This window comes from Carassius carassius, chromosome 28, assembly GCF_963082965.1.
Source record: "Carassius carassius chromosome 28, fCarCar2.1, whole genome shotgun sequence".
Lineage (NCBI taxonomy): Eukaryota > Metazoa > Chordata > Actinopteri > Cypriniformes > Cyprinidae > Carassius > Carassius carassius.
The window spans coordinates 8090961-8103806 of NC_081782.1; the positions used below are offsets into that span (position 1 = coordinate 8090961).

Genomic DNA, 12846 nt, shown 5'->3' on the forward strand with positions numbered 1-12846 from the left:
GCGAGGGGCGATGGGGGTATGTGGCGAGTGGGGCGGGGCCGAGGGACGTGGGAACAAGGAGTGAGGCCGGCAATGATTGGGCAAATCAGTGACACCTGCGACCCACCGCCGGTCTCGAGTCCCACGTAGGAGATGGAAGGTTATAAAACTGGAGCGACGACAGTGAAGGACGAGAGAGGACCAGGCCTGGGCTTTTAGTTGTGTTTTGGTTTTTATTTTGTGCGCATCAGTCGTCCGTGAGGGGCTGGTGCGCTGTTTTGTGTTTATTTTGAATTATTAAAGTTTCATGTTGATTGTCCGCCGGTTCCCGCCTCCTTGCCGACGATTACAAAGGGTTTAATTCATTACACAGATAATATTTTTGTGGTAATAAAAACAGATCTAAGCGAACAACCTTTTAAAATGCCATAAAAGGCATTATAAAAAACAATTAGACAATAATGATTGGTTAATTAATTGCATAACACTTTTAAAATACATAATGTAATACAAAATAAACAATTTATGTACATTACATAGACTATTATTACAAATGCCTGCAAAGGGCGCCAAAGGCCTGATAATTGCTGTTGTAACAGGATGATCAAATCCTTGTTTAATATTGACCAAACATTTAATTAAAATATCCACTTAATCTTTAATTTTTGGTCACCTTTTTGCGATAGAAATGCTAGACTCTATAATTTCTTCAACAAAAACGTGGACATCACAACCCTTACAGAAACTAATCCTTGGTTTTATTGAAGTAAAAATTTATTGTGTGTCATTTCTGAATGCTTAAGACTATAAAATCAAACAGACAACTGTAATAGTACAATCATAGCCATAGGCAACTGTCTAGCTACAATTGTAATTTTTAAATAAAAATTAATTACAATTTAGTTATTTACTCTTATATTTTACTAAAGTTCTATTTTGACCCCTATAGTAGCCCTCTAGTAAAATCTTTTAAATTAATTCTTGCAAATAAAAGAGAGTAAAATGTCAATCTCATTTTTGATGATGACAGGGCCTGGATGGATGTCTTCATTGTTGTAGTGACAGGCTGTCATTTGCCACACATCCAGAGTATAAACACCAACATCCTGAAAAGCCCAACGGAGAATTCTGTCCAACTGTAGAGAATACCAATCACTGCCGAAAATATCCTATTATAAAGACAGAGGAAACCCAACGTCAACCCTGAACCTGCCATCACTGTGTTCTCCTTGTATGTGAACATACGATACAGTATAAGCTTACCTTATAGCCAGTGTTGACAGTCTTGATTATAACAGTAGTATCAGGGGCCCGTTGTAACAATGCTAGAACAGCTTTGCGGATCCTCAACACTCTCTGGGTGAAGAACTCCAGAGGGTACGTGGTGAAATGGGGCCCCAGATTGAAAATAATGACCGTGTGGGATCCTCCAGCCAGGTCATCGATCTCATTACTGATGTAATGCAGATTAGCAACTGCAGTTTTCCGAGAGCGCAGAGGAAACCCGTGAGCCCTCCAGTGTAAGTCAATGTTGTTCTCCACATCCACTGCTAGAAGCGGCCCTGTCTGATATTGGACATGCTGGTTCATCTGCTTCAGCGCTGAAAAACAGTGAGTGACACCAACAAATATGATTCCATTTATTGCACATATATAAAACAATTTAATATGTATATATATAAACAATAAGCAGCTATTTATCTCACTTGGTACTTCTTTCACAAAGAACTCGAACCACTGCCTCAAAGTCGAGTCTCCCATCATGTAGATGTGTTTGTCTTTCAGGCACTCTGTTGTCGTTTGGGTTGTAAAATGTCTTGTGCTACAGACAAAAGACGTCCACACATCATTCAGGTAAAAGCCGGCTGGGACTGGAGTGTGTAAACCAGGACGACATTTTTCTGTTATGTCTGCAAGACGAGTAAATAGAAACAGTAAGTTGTGTAAAAAAGTTTGCCCAAAATGTATTTAAACAGGTTATTTTGACTTGCAGTGTCAGAATCTTAATTACTCTTTGTGTGTGTGTGTGTGTGTGTGTGTGTGTGTGTGCAACACATTTCCCAGCATCTCTGCATGTCTGTACTGTACTATTCTGGGTTAAATATTGACCAACATACCATTAATATCATTCTGATGATGAAAAATTCTGATGATGCTCTTATCTCCATTGATACCTTTATTAGTTTGTTTCCTGCCAAAGAGAACATGTTTGTCTGTCATACTGCCTTCCAGCAATGCATTAAATAAATCAAGTATAAATTCAATCAAGAATACTTTAATCTCACATAAGCATCTTGTCATTATTAGTCAAACGGTCTGTATAACCGCCCATAGAATGGTACACAAGGGCACTACATGGCAGTGATTTGGGTCTCTGACAGCGCCATGTTTCTCCAGTACGGGGATCTTTGTATTCACAGCAACAGTCTCCTGTTCCCATTCTCTCTAGTCCATTCTTGTCCCACTTCACATTACACTTCACTGTTTCACTCAACCTGGTCTTATTTGGTCCTGGTCCCTCATAATATCCATTAAAGTACACCCTATCAGAGTTAGTATCTCTGTGATGCTTCAGGACCTGCACAGCTTCACTGGAGTGAATTAAACGCACAGCCACCTGAGCTTCACCGACCCACGGCAGGAGGAGACGCACCGAGTAGGAGCCGTTGAGCAGGTCCCGCACCTCCCCAAACACACTGGCCTGTGACAGAGGAACATTCTCAATGCAACTCTCTCTCTCTGATCCAGGTGCAGAGTTTAAATACAACAGATTAGTAGTTCCAGTAAAATAACATTTAAAGTCACTGACCTTAGTTTTAGACCAGAACAGCTTGGCTTGAAAAAAGTCGCCTCCATAACTTTTAGACTTATTATCAAAATCCTTTGCATGCACCAAAACTAAAAGTTGCTCTCCAATTTGGTAGCTGTCTTTCAGGTTCGCTATGGTGAATGTTGTGTGAGCTGGACTAGTACTCATGGACACATTTGTGATTGATCTGTCTGGCTCTGCCCATTTAATAGACTGCTGTAACCTGGAGTAGGTATCTGAACTAATTCCTAATTCAGAATAAAAAGAATTTATTGGTGACTGAGATTGAGACTTATTAGTTACTGAGACTTCTGAATTGACTGCTGCAGGAGAGCTGGAGTTTGAAGAGCAATGGCGCTCTGCACAGTGCTGAAACAAAAAGATGGGTGGAGGGCGTTTCTTTCTTTCATTTCCCATATAAGACCATATAACCTACAAATACAAAATAGTCAGTTATTTTCTTTATTCTTTTTGCTGTTTTTAAACATTCAGCCATCATTTGATTCTAAAACAAATTTTGATAGGGCATTTGGGAAGGAATCTGTTATAACTTTTTTTTTTTTTTTAGACAAAGGCTTTTTTTAGACAAATCATATCTAATCATACCTGCATGCATTTTTCAATATAAAAGCTCACTGATCAAAATGTTTTCAATGACTGTGTGGGTGGACCTGAACATTACAGACATAAGCTTTAAACCCATGCAACCATTTATAGTATAAACACTCAACTTTATAGTTTAATTAAAAGAGAATAAAACTTGCATTACTTTTTTTATATATAAAATGGTTAATTGGAACCTTGTATTCATATTACTAGAGAACTGAAACAGTATTTAATGTGATATAAATGATAAGAGAAATAAAACGTATCTGCCTACTGTAATAATAACACATTAATATAACTTATTAAATGCATGTAATAATAAAAAGAGTTTAACTTTGTTTATTCTGTAGTAATATGGCTGTCAAATTAACTCATTCATTGTGCTATTAATATTTAATGCAGCATCCTTTTTTTTTCCTGACATCCCTTTGTCTTGCATTACAGGCACGCTGTCTGAGAAGCACCCCTCTGTTAATCATGGCTCACTTAACATCATAGAACTGTGAGTGAGGGCTGGTATTTATTTAAGTCACTTTAAGCAATAACATAAACCTAAATGTACAAAGTACAATGCATAATGAATACCAAGCAAATTGTAAAGGATCTCAGACAAACAAATAATTTGGCCTTATGATGTGTGTACCAGGAAAATGCATAGCCTTAGGACCATAATTGCAGTAAATTTGATTTAGGAAACAACTAACAACAGCCATAAAATTATCTTTTCATGAACTCACCAGAAAACACATGACTATCAGTAGACACAGCCCAGTAAAAAGCTTCCATAACCACGATCTTTCCCTGTGAACTGTAAAAGCAATAGCAAGTTACCATATTTTTTATTTATTTTAGATTTTTAATGAACATTCAGTTTTAAAACAGCTTGGAATGATATTAAAAAGAAAATAGACAAAAACATTTATACAAACTAAAAAGATTATTTATTGTAAAGATAAAATATGTAAAAAAAATATATATATATATATATATATATATACATACATATATATATATATTGTGTTTTATTTATTTCAGTCGGTAAAGCTAGCCAGTATGTGTTCTACACGTCAACACTCTGGTGTCAAGGGTCAAGTACCATTTAAACAAAATTGTTTTCTTATAATACTTTGGGTAATTTTATTTGCTTTTATTAAAACTGTACAAAACAAGATAAAACCCAAATAATCCAGTGACAATTTAACTGCAATTTTGTCTGTATATCTTAATATTTGTATTAGCCTAGTACTACCAGAGGAAAGACATGCTGTTCTGTCATTAAATTTAAATTGAAAATATGAAAATGTTATTTAATAATTTTTTGCAAAAATAAAGGACAAAATATGTTTGCAGTTACATATAAACAAGGTCATAGTCAGGTATACTTAATAAAAATAAGACTAATAGAAAAAAAATCTAGCTTATATTGTAGTTTTACTTTCGTCCCAACCAATGGGGTAGAAAGTAACAACGTGCAACTTATGTTCAAAGTGAAATTATACTGAAGTCTTTCTACATTTCTACAAAGTTCCACCTGGTATTGTTAGACCACACTTCTGAGTTACTGGCCACAGCAGAAATATATCTCTGTCTACAACATTATCTTTTAAAATAGTTTTTCTGAAAAATTGTACTTTCGCCCCTGCTCTCCCCCTAAGGGACAAAGATGGGTGAAAGATGCAGTAAGATAACCCTAAAATAGTATTTTAGATTGATGGAACTTTAAAAACATAGTAATGAGAATATCAAATGTCCTTTATACGTTCTGTAAAGTATATCCAGATCTCATTAAAATTTAGAAAATGTTATTCATTTCCTGTGGTGACATATTGGCTTAAGCGTCACATGCTAGACTTACTAAATATGTTCATCTAAATATGTTAAAATAAATGTCTAAATATGTTACATTTTAAAGGTAAATGCATTGTTCCCATGCACTAATCTTAATCTGTTTATATATAAGTAGGCTAAATTATCATTTTCTGTGCATTAAAGTGTTTAGCAAACCATTTAATAAGATGAAGAAGCATTCATAAACTTACAGTGTTGTTCCCGAGATTCAAAGTCCGACTTTTTTAGTGTATATTTTTGAAAGCATGAAATTAAATCCATTTGGTGCTTTTTGTTTCGAATTTTGTGTGTATTCTGCTCAGCCTGTCTTCATACATTTGGATTTGTGTACAAGATTTGTACATTTGTTTTATGCTCTCTCTCTCTTCTTCTTTTTATTTCCTGTTGTGGCTGTCCCACTTGGGGTACACGTAAGCTGTAGCCTAGCCTACTGGATCATGACAAAATGGCTAAAACTTGTTTACGAAACTGAAGACTTGCCTCGTCGGCTCTTATAATAAACTGATAACGGACCATTTTATTTGAGGAGAGTTTTCGAAGTGAAACGTCAATCAGAAGCGAATAGCCTACTTTACAGTTAGTTCTGTGTTTTGAAGCATTTATTCCGTATTTATCAATACAAATTATTATATTAATATACGCACTCGTAAATCTAAGATTTAACAACCAGGAAGAAAATACTTGTGCGAATTTATATTCATTAGATTAGGCTATTTCAAATGAAAACTTCTGCCATCTGACAATTTGCAACCTATAAAACAAGGGCATACAGGCTAAGGTTAGCGGTAGTCTACTACAGCCTACGTCTTCCACAGACGATATAAATAGGTATAGACCACTTAAGTTATTGATTCCTTTCGCGATGCGAGGAGACTTTCAACCAGAATTACAAAAAAATGTGGCTCAGTTCCTAGCGCGATATTTAAGACTGAAAAGTCCAAGAAAGAAGAATTGAATTAATCACATTACTAAAATTAATACAGATGGCATAAAGTAATTCATAAAAGTGTTAGATTGTTGTTTTCTGTTCTCGTTGCCTTTGCTCCAGACAGCTGTTCTCTCTGCTGTGTTTTGTTAGAAACAAAAAGTCTTGTAAATCACATGACCATGTTGTTTTTTTCACTTTCCTTCATTTTTTTTTTTTGTTCTTTCTCAGTGTTCTTTCTCATTTTGTTATGGTGCCAAATAGCCCTTGTACTTTGAGTTAGTAGTAGGTTGGTGATGTTAGTAAGTCGAATTATTAACTACATTTTACAAATTATTTTTTTTTCTTGCGTCTTGTTCTATCATTTCAGTGTTTATGCTGTTTATGAACTTTTTGTTTCTTGTTTGCGCGTGTAATCGATCACTTACGGCACGGATGCTGAGAGCAGTCAAAATGCATGCAAAGAATCCAAATACTGTAGAGTTCCCTTTCATAGGACACTTCAATGCTGCGGTGACGTCACCGTATGGGAAAACCTCTCGGCGTGACGAATGTCTGAAGCCCTATACCATCCCGCCAATCCTATTGGCCAAATAGCGCTTGGCACCGCCCTACGCATGCGTACGCATCGTATACCTGAGTGCCGCGCGCTATTTCGCTCAGATTTCATTTCCTTCAGGGAAGCGAATCATCTGTGCCCTAAGGAACCATCTGGCGTTCTCAGCGTTTTTTTTCTTCGAGCAGTATTCAACTCCTCTTCGCGGACGCGATGAGTCAACGAAAGGTAAGAGCTGTATAATGGGTTTATCATGGGGAGGCACTCATGAGAGGTTCGTTTAGCAGCCTCTCTATATGTTCTCTCTGTGATAGCCTGAAGCTACAGTTCTGCGCTCTGGAATGTATTTTCAATAGGTCGCCTCACATCTAACCCCCACCGTTACGCTTCTGCGGTTGCCGAGGCGCCGCACGAGGTGGTGGTTTGGGGCGATGTGTGCGGCTTGGACTATAATACAGTGATGCGCTGGAGTTTTTTCCACTTTGCTTGCTCTCCCCCACTCGAGTGTGTTAATCAGCAGATTTGCTTTTACAAACTATGTTTGTCCACTGCGGCTTCGGACTCAGAGTAGGCTCTGGCCGGCACATGCGGTTCTCTCCCTCCGAGCGGACAGGAGAAACGTGCCTCCCCTTCCTCAGTGAGCTGTTAAATGTGGTTACCCGCGTGGTGGATAAACTATCCCCCCGTGAGCCGCTACCCTTCTTCACGGACCTCCACCAAGAGGTTTCGAGGTCCTGGAAGCAGCCTTAATCAGCGCACGTCACGAACGCCACGGGTTTCGCCACCATTGCTGACTTGGCGGACTGCTGTTATGCAGCGATGCCGCTGTGGACAAACTCTCTAGCCGAACGGATCACACCGAATTAGGCCGCGCCCCAAAGTCTTGTCGAAGGTGTGTCGAGTCGCGTCTAATCTCGGAAAATTTACTTAACTTTATGGCGGTTCTTAACGAGAAAGATATTACAACCAGAGGCTGTGAAAAGCTGCGGGGGCAACAGATTTGGCGCTAAGTGCTACAAAACATACTGCCCGAGCAGTGAACCGTTCTGTGACGGGGATGTTAACGGTCGAGCGCCACCTTGGCTAATTTCGTCGACATTACAAAAACCTGAGTTGGACGGCAAAAGCCTCTCGTCCTCAATACCCATGCTCTAACAATGACTGTCTCGCAGCAAAGGCACTTCGAGCATCATTGGATTGAGCTATCACTTTAGCGCCCCCTCAGACACTCTGCACAATCCAGCCTTCAGAGTTTGAGGGACGGCACAAGAGGCTGACAAAGACGGCCAGTTTATGACGGCTCACACAGCTGCCGCGTGCTCGCTAGCGGCGTGGCCCAATGTTTATCTTGTTGGATTAAATCCTGCCGTGGATACGCTTCAGGATTATACAACACGAAACGCAGCGACTTTGACGCAAGCGCTTCCCTTCCTGTTCGTCAGGGACTGTGCCCTCCAATAGAGAGCGCTGTTGGACCGCTAATGCACATCCAACCCTCTCACTGCAGTCCCCATGCTCTAACACTGACTGTCTCGCAGCAAAGGCACCTCGAGCATCATTGGAACGAGCTATCACTTGAGCGCCCCCTCAGACACTCTGCACAATCCAGCCTTCAGAGTTTGAGGGACGGCACAAGAGGCTGACTAAGATGGCCTGTTTATGACGGCTCACACAGCTGCCGTAATCACGCTAGCGGCGTGACCCGATGTTCATTTTGTTGGATTTAATTCTGCCGTGGATACGCTTCAGGATTAGACACAACGAAACGTAGTGACTTTGACACATGCGCTTTCCTTGCTTACTGACGCTGTGAGCTTTCGGTGCTCGGACGTTAATGCATGTGGGAATGCTGCAGGCAGAGGCTTGGAAACCACTACGTTTTATGGGCCGCAGGGTAGCGCTTGCCCGGCATTTTCACTATGGGTGTTACGCACAATTCGCCACGGATACACCATTCAGTTCAGAAAGGCCCGCCTTTTTGCCATGGAAATCTCCCATGGTTGTTAACCAAATTGTGGTGCTGCGGCAGGAGCATCTCTGCGGGGAATAGGGGCTATAAAAGTAGACCCCTCTCAGATGGAGTCAGGTTTTACAGCAGCTATTTTGGTAAAATAAATAAAAGTGACGATTTACGCCGTTTGAATCTTGCACTCAAGATGAGCAAAATCAACATGTTAACGGTAAAGTCTATTCTGTCTCAGATTCAACCAAACAGTTGGTTTGTCACGATCGATCTGAAGGATGCATATTTTCATATTCAGATCATCAAGAGACACAGGAAGTTCCTCAGATTAGCTTTAGAGGGCAAAGCGTATCAATACTGTGTTCTTCTTTCGGCTTAGCCTTGGCTCATCGAGTATTTTCGAAACGCATGGACGCAGTTCTGGCCCCGTTGCGGTTCCGGGGCATTCGTGTATTGAATTACCTGGATGATTGGCTTGTGTTAGCACAATCGCAGACTCAAGCACACTTCCATCGAGATCTTGTGCTGAATCATGTAAACAGCCTGGGCTTATGCACGAATTTCTAGAAGAGTGTTTTAAGAGCAAGACTATCTCTCCCGCACGCTCAGTCTCTTGCGTCATGCGTGCGTCACTTCAAAGTGGGTTGCACAGTGACGGTGAGTTTGTGCCTCAGACTTTTAGGTCTAATGGCAGCGGCATTCCCTGTAATCCGTCTGGGCTTACTTCATATGCGCCCTTTTCAGTGGTGGACGACAAGCCGGAACATTTCACCCATTGTCTTCCGCATTGGACGATTTCGGTGACACGGAGGTGTGTTATGTCAATAAGACAATGGATGTCAACCGAATTCCTTCTAGCTGGAGTTCGGCTGGGGATTTGTGCTTCCCGAGAGATTGTCACGACGGACTGGCGAGAAATATTCTTCTTTGGTCTCAGAACAGATTTCTGTCAATCCGAGCGGTTCATGTCCCCGGACGTTTGAACTTCGGAATGGATTTGCTATCCAGACAGACTCTGGAGCAGGGGGAATGGAGGTTGCACCCCCAAACGGTGAGCCTTTTATGGCAAATATTTGGAGAAGCAAGAGTGGATTTATTTGCGTCGAACATGACTACGGATTGCCCGCTGTGGTTCTCCCTATGCCCTCCATCGCCCCTAGGCTTGGATGCGTTAGCTCACAATTGGCCCAGAACCAGCTTGTATGCTTTTTCCCCGATTCGTCTAATTCCAGCGGTGTTATCCAGGATACGGCTGGACATAGTGGAGCAGCTGCTGCTGGTGGCTCCATGGTGGCCCACACAGCCATGGTTTGCGAACATGGTCAGTCTGTTAGCGGGCTCTCCATGGGAGATTCCCCTCAGACAGGTCTTACTATCGCAAGCACAGGGAATGATTTGGCACCCAAGGCCAGATCTACTGAAGCTGTGGGCATGGCCTCTGAGCGGAGTGAGTTAATATGTCCCGGCCTTTCTGTTGAAACCACCGAGACTATAATGAATTCTAGGGCAACTTCTACGAGACGCTTATATGCTTTCAAATGGAAACTGTTTACGACCTGGTGTGGAATTCATAATTGGATCCGGTTTACTGCCCAGTGGCTTCAGTACTGGAGTTCTTTCAAAACCGTTTCTCTGATGGAGTAACGCCAGCTAATCACATATATATAGATGGTGCCTCAGTGGGCCGTCATCCGCTGGTCTCTCGTTTTATACAGGGTGCGCGACGGCTGAGGCCTTTCCGCCCTGTGCGAGTTCATCATGGGATTTATCCATTGTGTTGCAAGGTTTATCAGGGCATCCGTTTGAGCCCTTTGAAACTAAACCGGATAAAATCCTGACTTTAAAGACAGTTCTTTTTGTGGCTTTTTCCTCCCTCAAGAGAGTTGGGGATTTTCAGGCTCTTTCTATTTCGCCCTCGTGCATGGATTTTGCACCAGGCTCTGTGAAAGTATTGCTGCGACCGGGGCCTAATTATGTCCCTAAGGTCGCTTTGAACACTTTTCACTTTCAACAAGTGGTCTTGGAGGCTTACCCCCTGCAGGGGCGGGGTCAGGAGATCTGAGTCTTTGCCCTGTCAGAGCGCTGAAGACTTATGTTGATCGAACAGCTCCATGGCGTGAGTCCGACCAGCTTTGTCTGTTAGGACACAAAATAGAGGCCATGCTGTCACAAAGCAGCGCATGTCCCATTGGCTGGTGGAGACTATATCTTTAGCCTATGAGGCGCGCGGACACGCTTCGCCCTTAGGAGTTAGAGCTCATTCCACGAGAGCAGTGGCTTCATCACAAGCTTTCTCAGTGGTTCTTCTATATATGATGTCTGTGCTCCAGCAGGATGTTCCTCACCGAGCACTTTTGTCAAGTTTTACAGTCTGGATGTGAGGATGGCTCCTGGCTCCCGGGTTCTGTCCGCTTGAGCAGATGCTTTCCTTGGATTCCAACTATCAGGTACGTCAGGCGTTATGGTATAGGGTTCCCATACGGTGACGTCACCGCAGCATCGAAGTGCCCTATGAAAGGGAACATCTTGGTTACATATGTAACCATGGTTCCCTGAATAGGGTGTTTTTACACCATGATACATGATTGGCTGACTTCATAGTGATGTTAGGTTTAGGAGTGGGGTTAGGTCAGAGGGATCATTTTGATTGCATGATTTAGAAACACCCAGCAGTTTGAAACCTCGTTTCCATTATACTTTTGCTTGTTTTAACTTGAATTAGTTATTTTTAGTTTCTAAATACATTAATTTTGTGTGTGTATATATATATATATATATATATATAACAAAATGCGTAGCACTTCCACTGTGTCCCATATTCTAACATTCATAAAAGTGTTCCTTTATAGGTTCGCTCATTCTTTCAATTGATCTGTATTCAGAGTGAGTCTGACTATCATTCTATTTATTTGCAAGGAATTTTACTGTTTAGTTGAGGAGAAAACTAAAAGCAAAATCACCCGAAATATCAAACTCAATTGTTGCACTTTGATTATTCCGTATATTCAAACACTCATAAAAAATTTGTAAAAAGAATTTCACTCTATTAATTTTCAAGGCATTTTATTTTATGGTTTTAGAGAAAACTAAAAGCAAAATCACCCCAAACAAAATGCCTTCATAGGTTAGCTCATTCTTTCAATTTATATGCATTCAGAGTGACCCTGACTATCACCCTATTAATTTCCAAGGCATTTTACTGTATAGTTTAAAAGGGTCATACAATGCTGCTAAAAATAATTATTTTTTGCTTGTTTGTTTTGTATTTGGTGTAAGGCAATGTGTTTATGCGGTTTAAGGTAAAAAATAACACATTGTTTTCCATATGATGTACGTTATGGTTTCTCCTATATGCCCTGCATTCTGAAAGGCATTGGTGTTGCACAGTGGATTCAAACCCGGGTCTCTCACACCAAAGGCATGTGTCTTATCCACTGCACCAACAACATCCCCTTGTAACACTCCAAAGAGAAATAAAAAATTGAAATCACATCATATGATTCCTTTAAGAGAAATCTAAAGGAAAAATCACCTAAAACATAAAACTCCATCGTTGCACTTAGATTTTTCTGTATATTCAAACACTCATAAAAAGTTTTCCTTTATAGGTTAGCTCATTCTTTCAATTGATATGTATTCAGAGTGACCCTTACTATCACTGTCTTCATTTTCATGAATTTCACTGTAGAAAACTAAAAGCAAAAGCACCCCATATACAACAAAATGCATCCTAGCACTTGCACTGTCCCAGTTTCCAACACTAATAAAAAGTGTTCCTTTATAGGTTAGCTATAGTATTGAGAGGTTAAAGGTCAGCTGTTTGTATTCAGAATCCAGACTATCACTGTGTTCATTTTCAAGGCATTTTACTGTATGGTTTTGAAGAAAACTAAAAGCAAAATCATGCAAAACAAAATTTGTCCTACCACTTGCACTCTGTCCGAATTTGCAACACTCATAAGAAGTGTCCCTTTATAGGTTAGCTATAGTATTGAGAGGTTAAAGGTTAGCTTTTAGTATTCAGAGTGACAAAGATTATCACTGTATTCATTTTCAAGTCATTTTAAAATACAATTTTTGAGAAAACTAAAAGGAAAATCACCCAACACATCAAACTCCGTTGTTGCACTGATTATTTTTTTATTGAAATAGAAAGTTGG

At 40.4% G+C, this 12846-nt stretch overlaps 1 protein-coding gene across 2 annotated transcripts; it reads right to left on the reverse strand.

The window, feature by feature from the left end:
- Positions 1–481: 481 nt before the first annotated feature.
- Positions 482–5979, reverse strand: LOC132107844 (NXPE family member 3-like). 2 transcript variants are annotated; one of them, XM_059514140.1, is made up of 8 exons: positions 5434–5979; positions 4132–4202; positions 2789–3220; positions 2265–2680; positions 2097–2170; positions 1686–1889; positions 1243–1580; positions 482–1148 (listed from the first exon to the last, which is right to left on the reverse strand). In XM_059514140.1, exons 1-8 carry the CDS (start codon positions 5501–5503, stop codon positions 954–956), a joined length of 1800 nt encoding a protein of 599 aa, XP_059370123.1. In that variant the 5' UTR covers positions 5504–5979; the 3' UTR covers positions 482–953. The 2 variants fall into 2 exon arrangements, with proteins under 2 accessions (XP_059370123.1, XP_059370122.1); XM_059514139.1 differs by having other exon boundaries at positions 2265–3220.
- Between the last annotated feature and the right edge of the window lie 6867 nt (positions 5980–12846).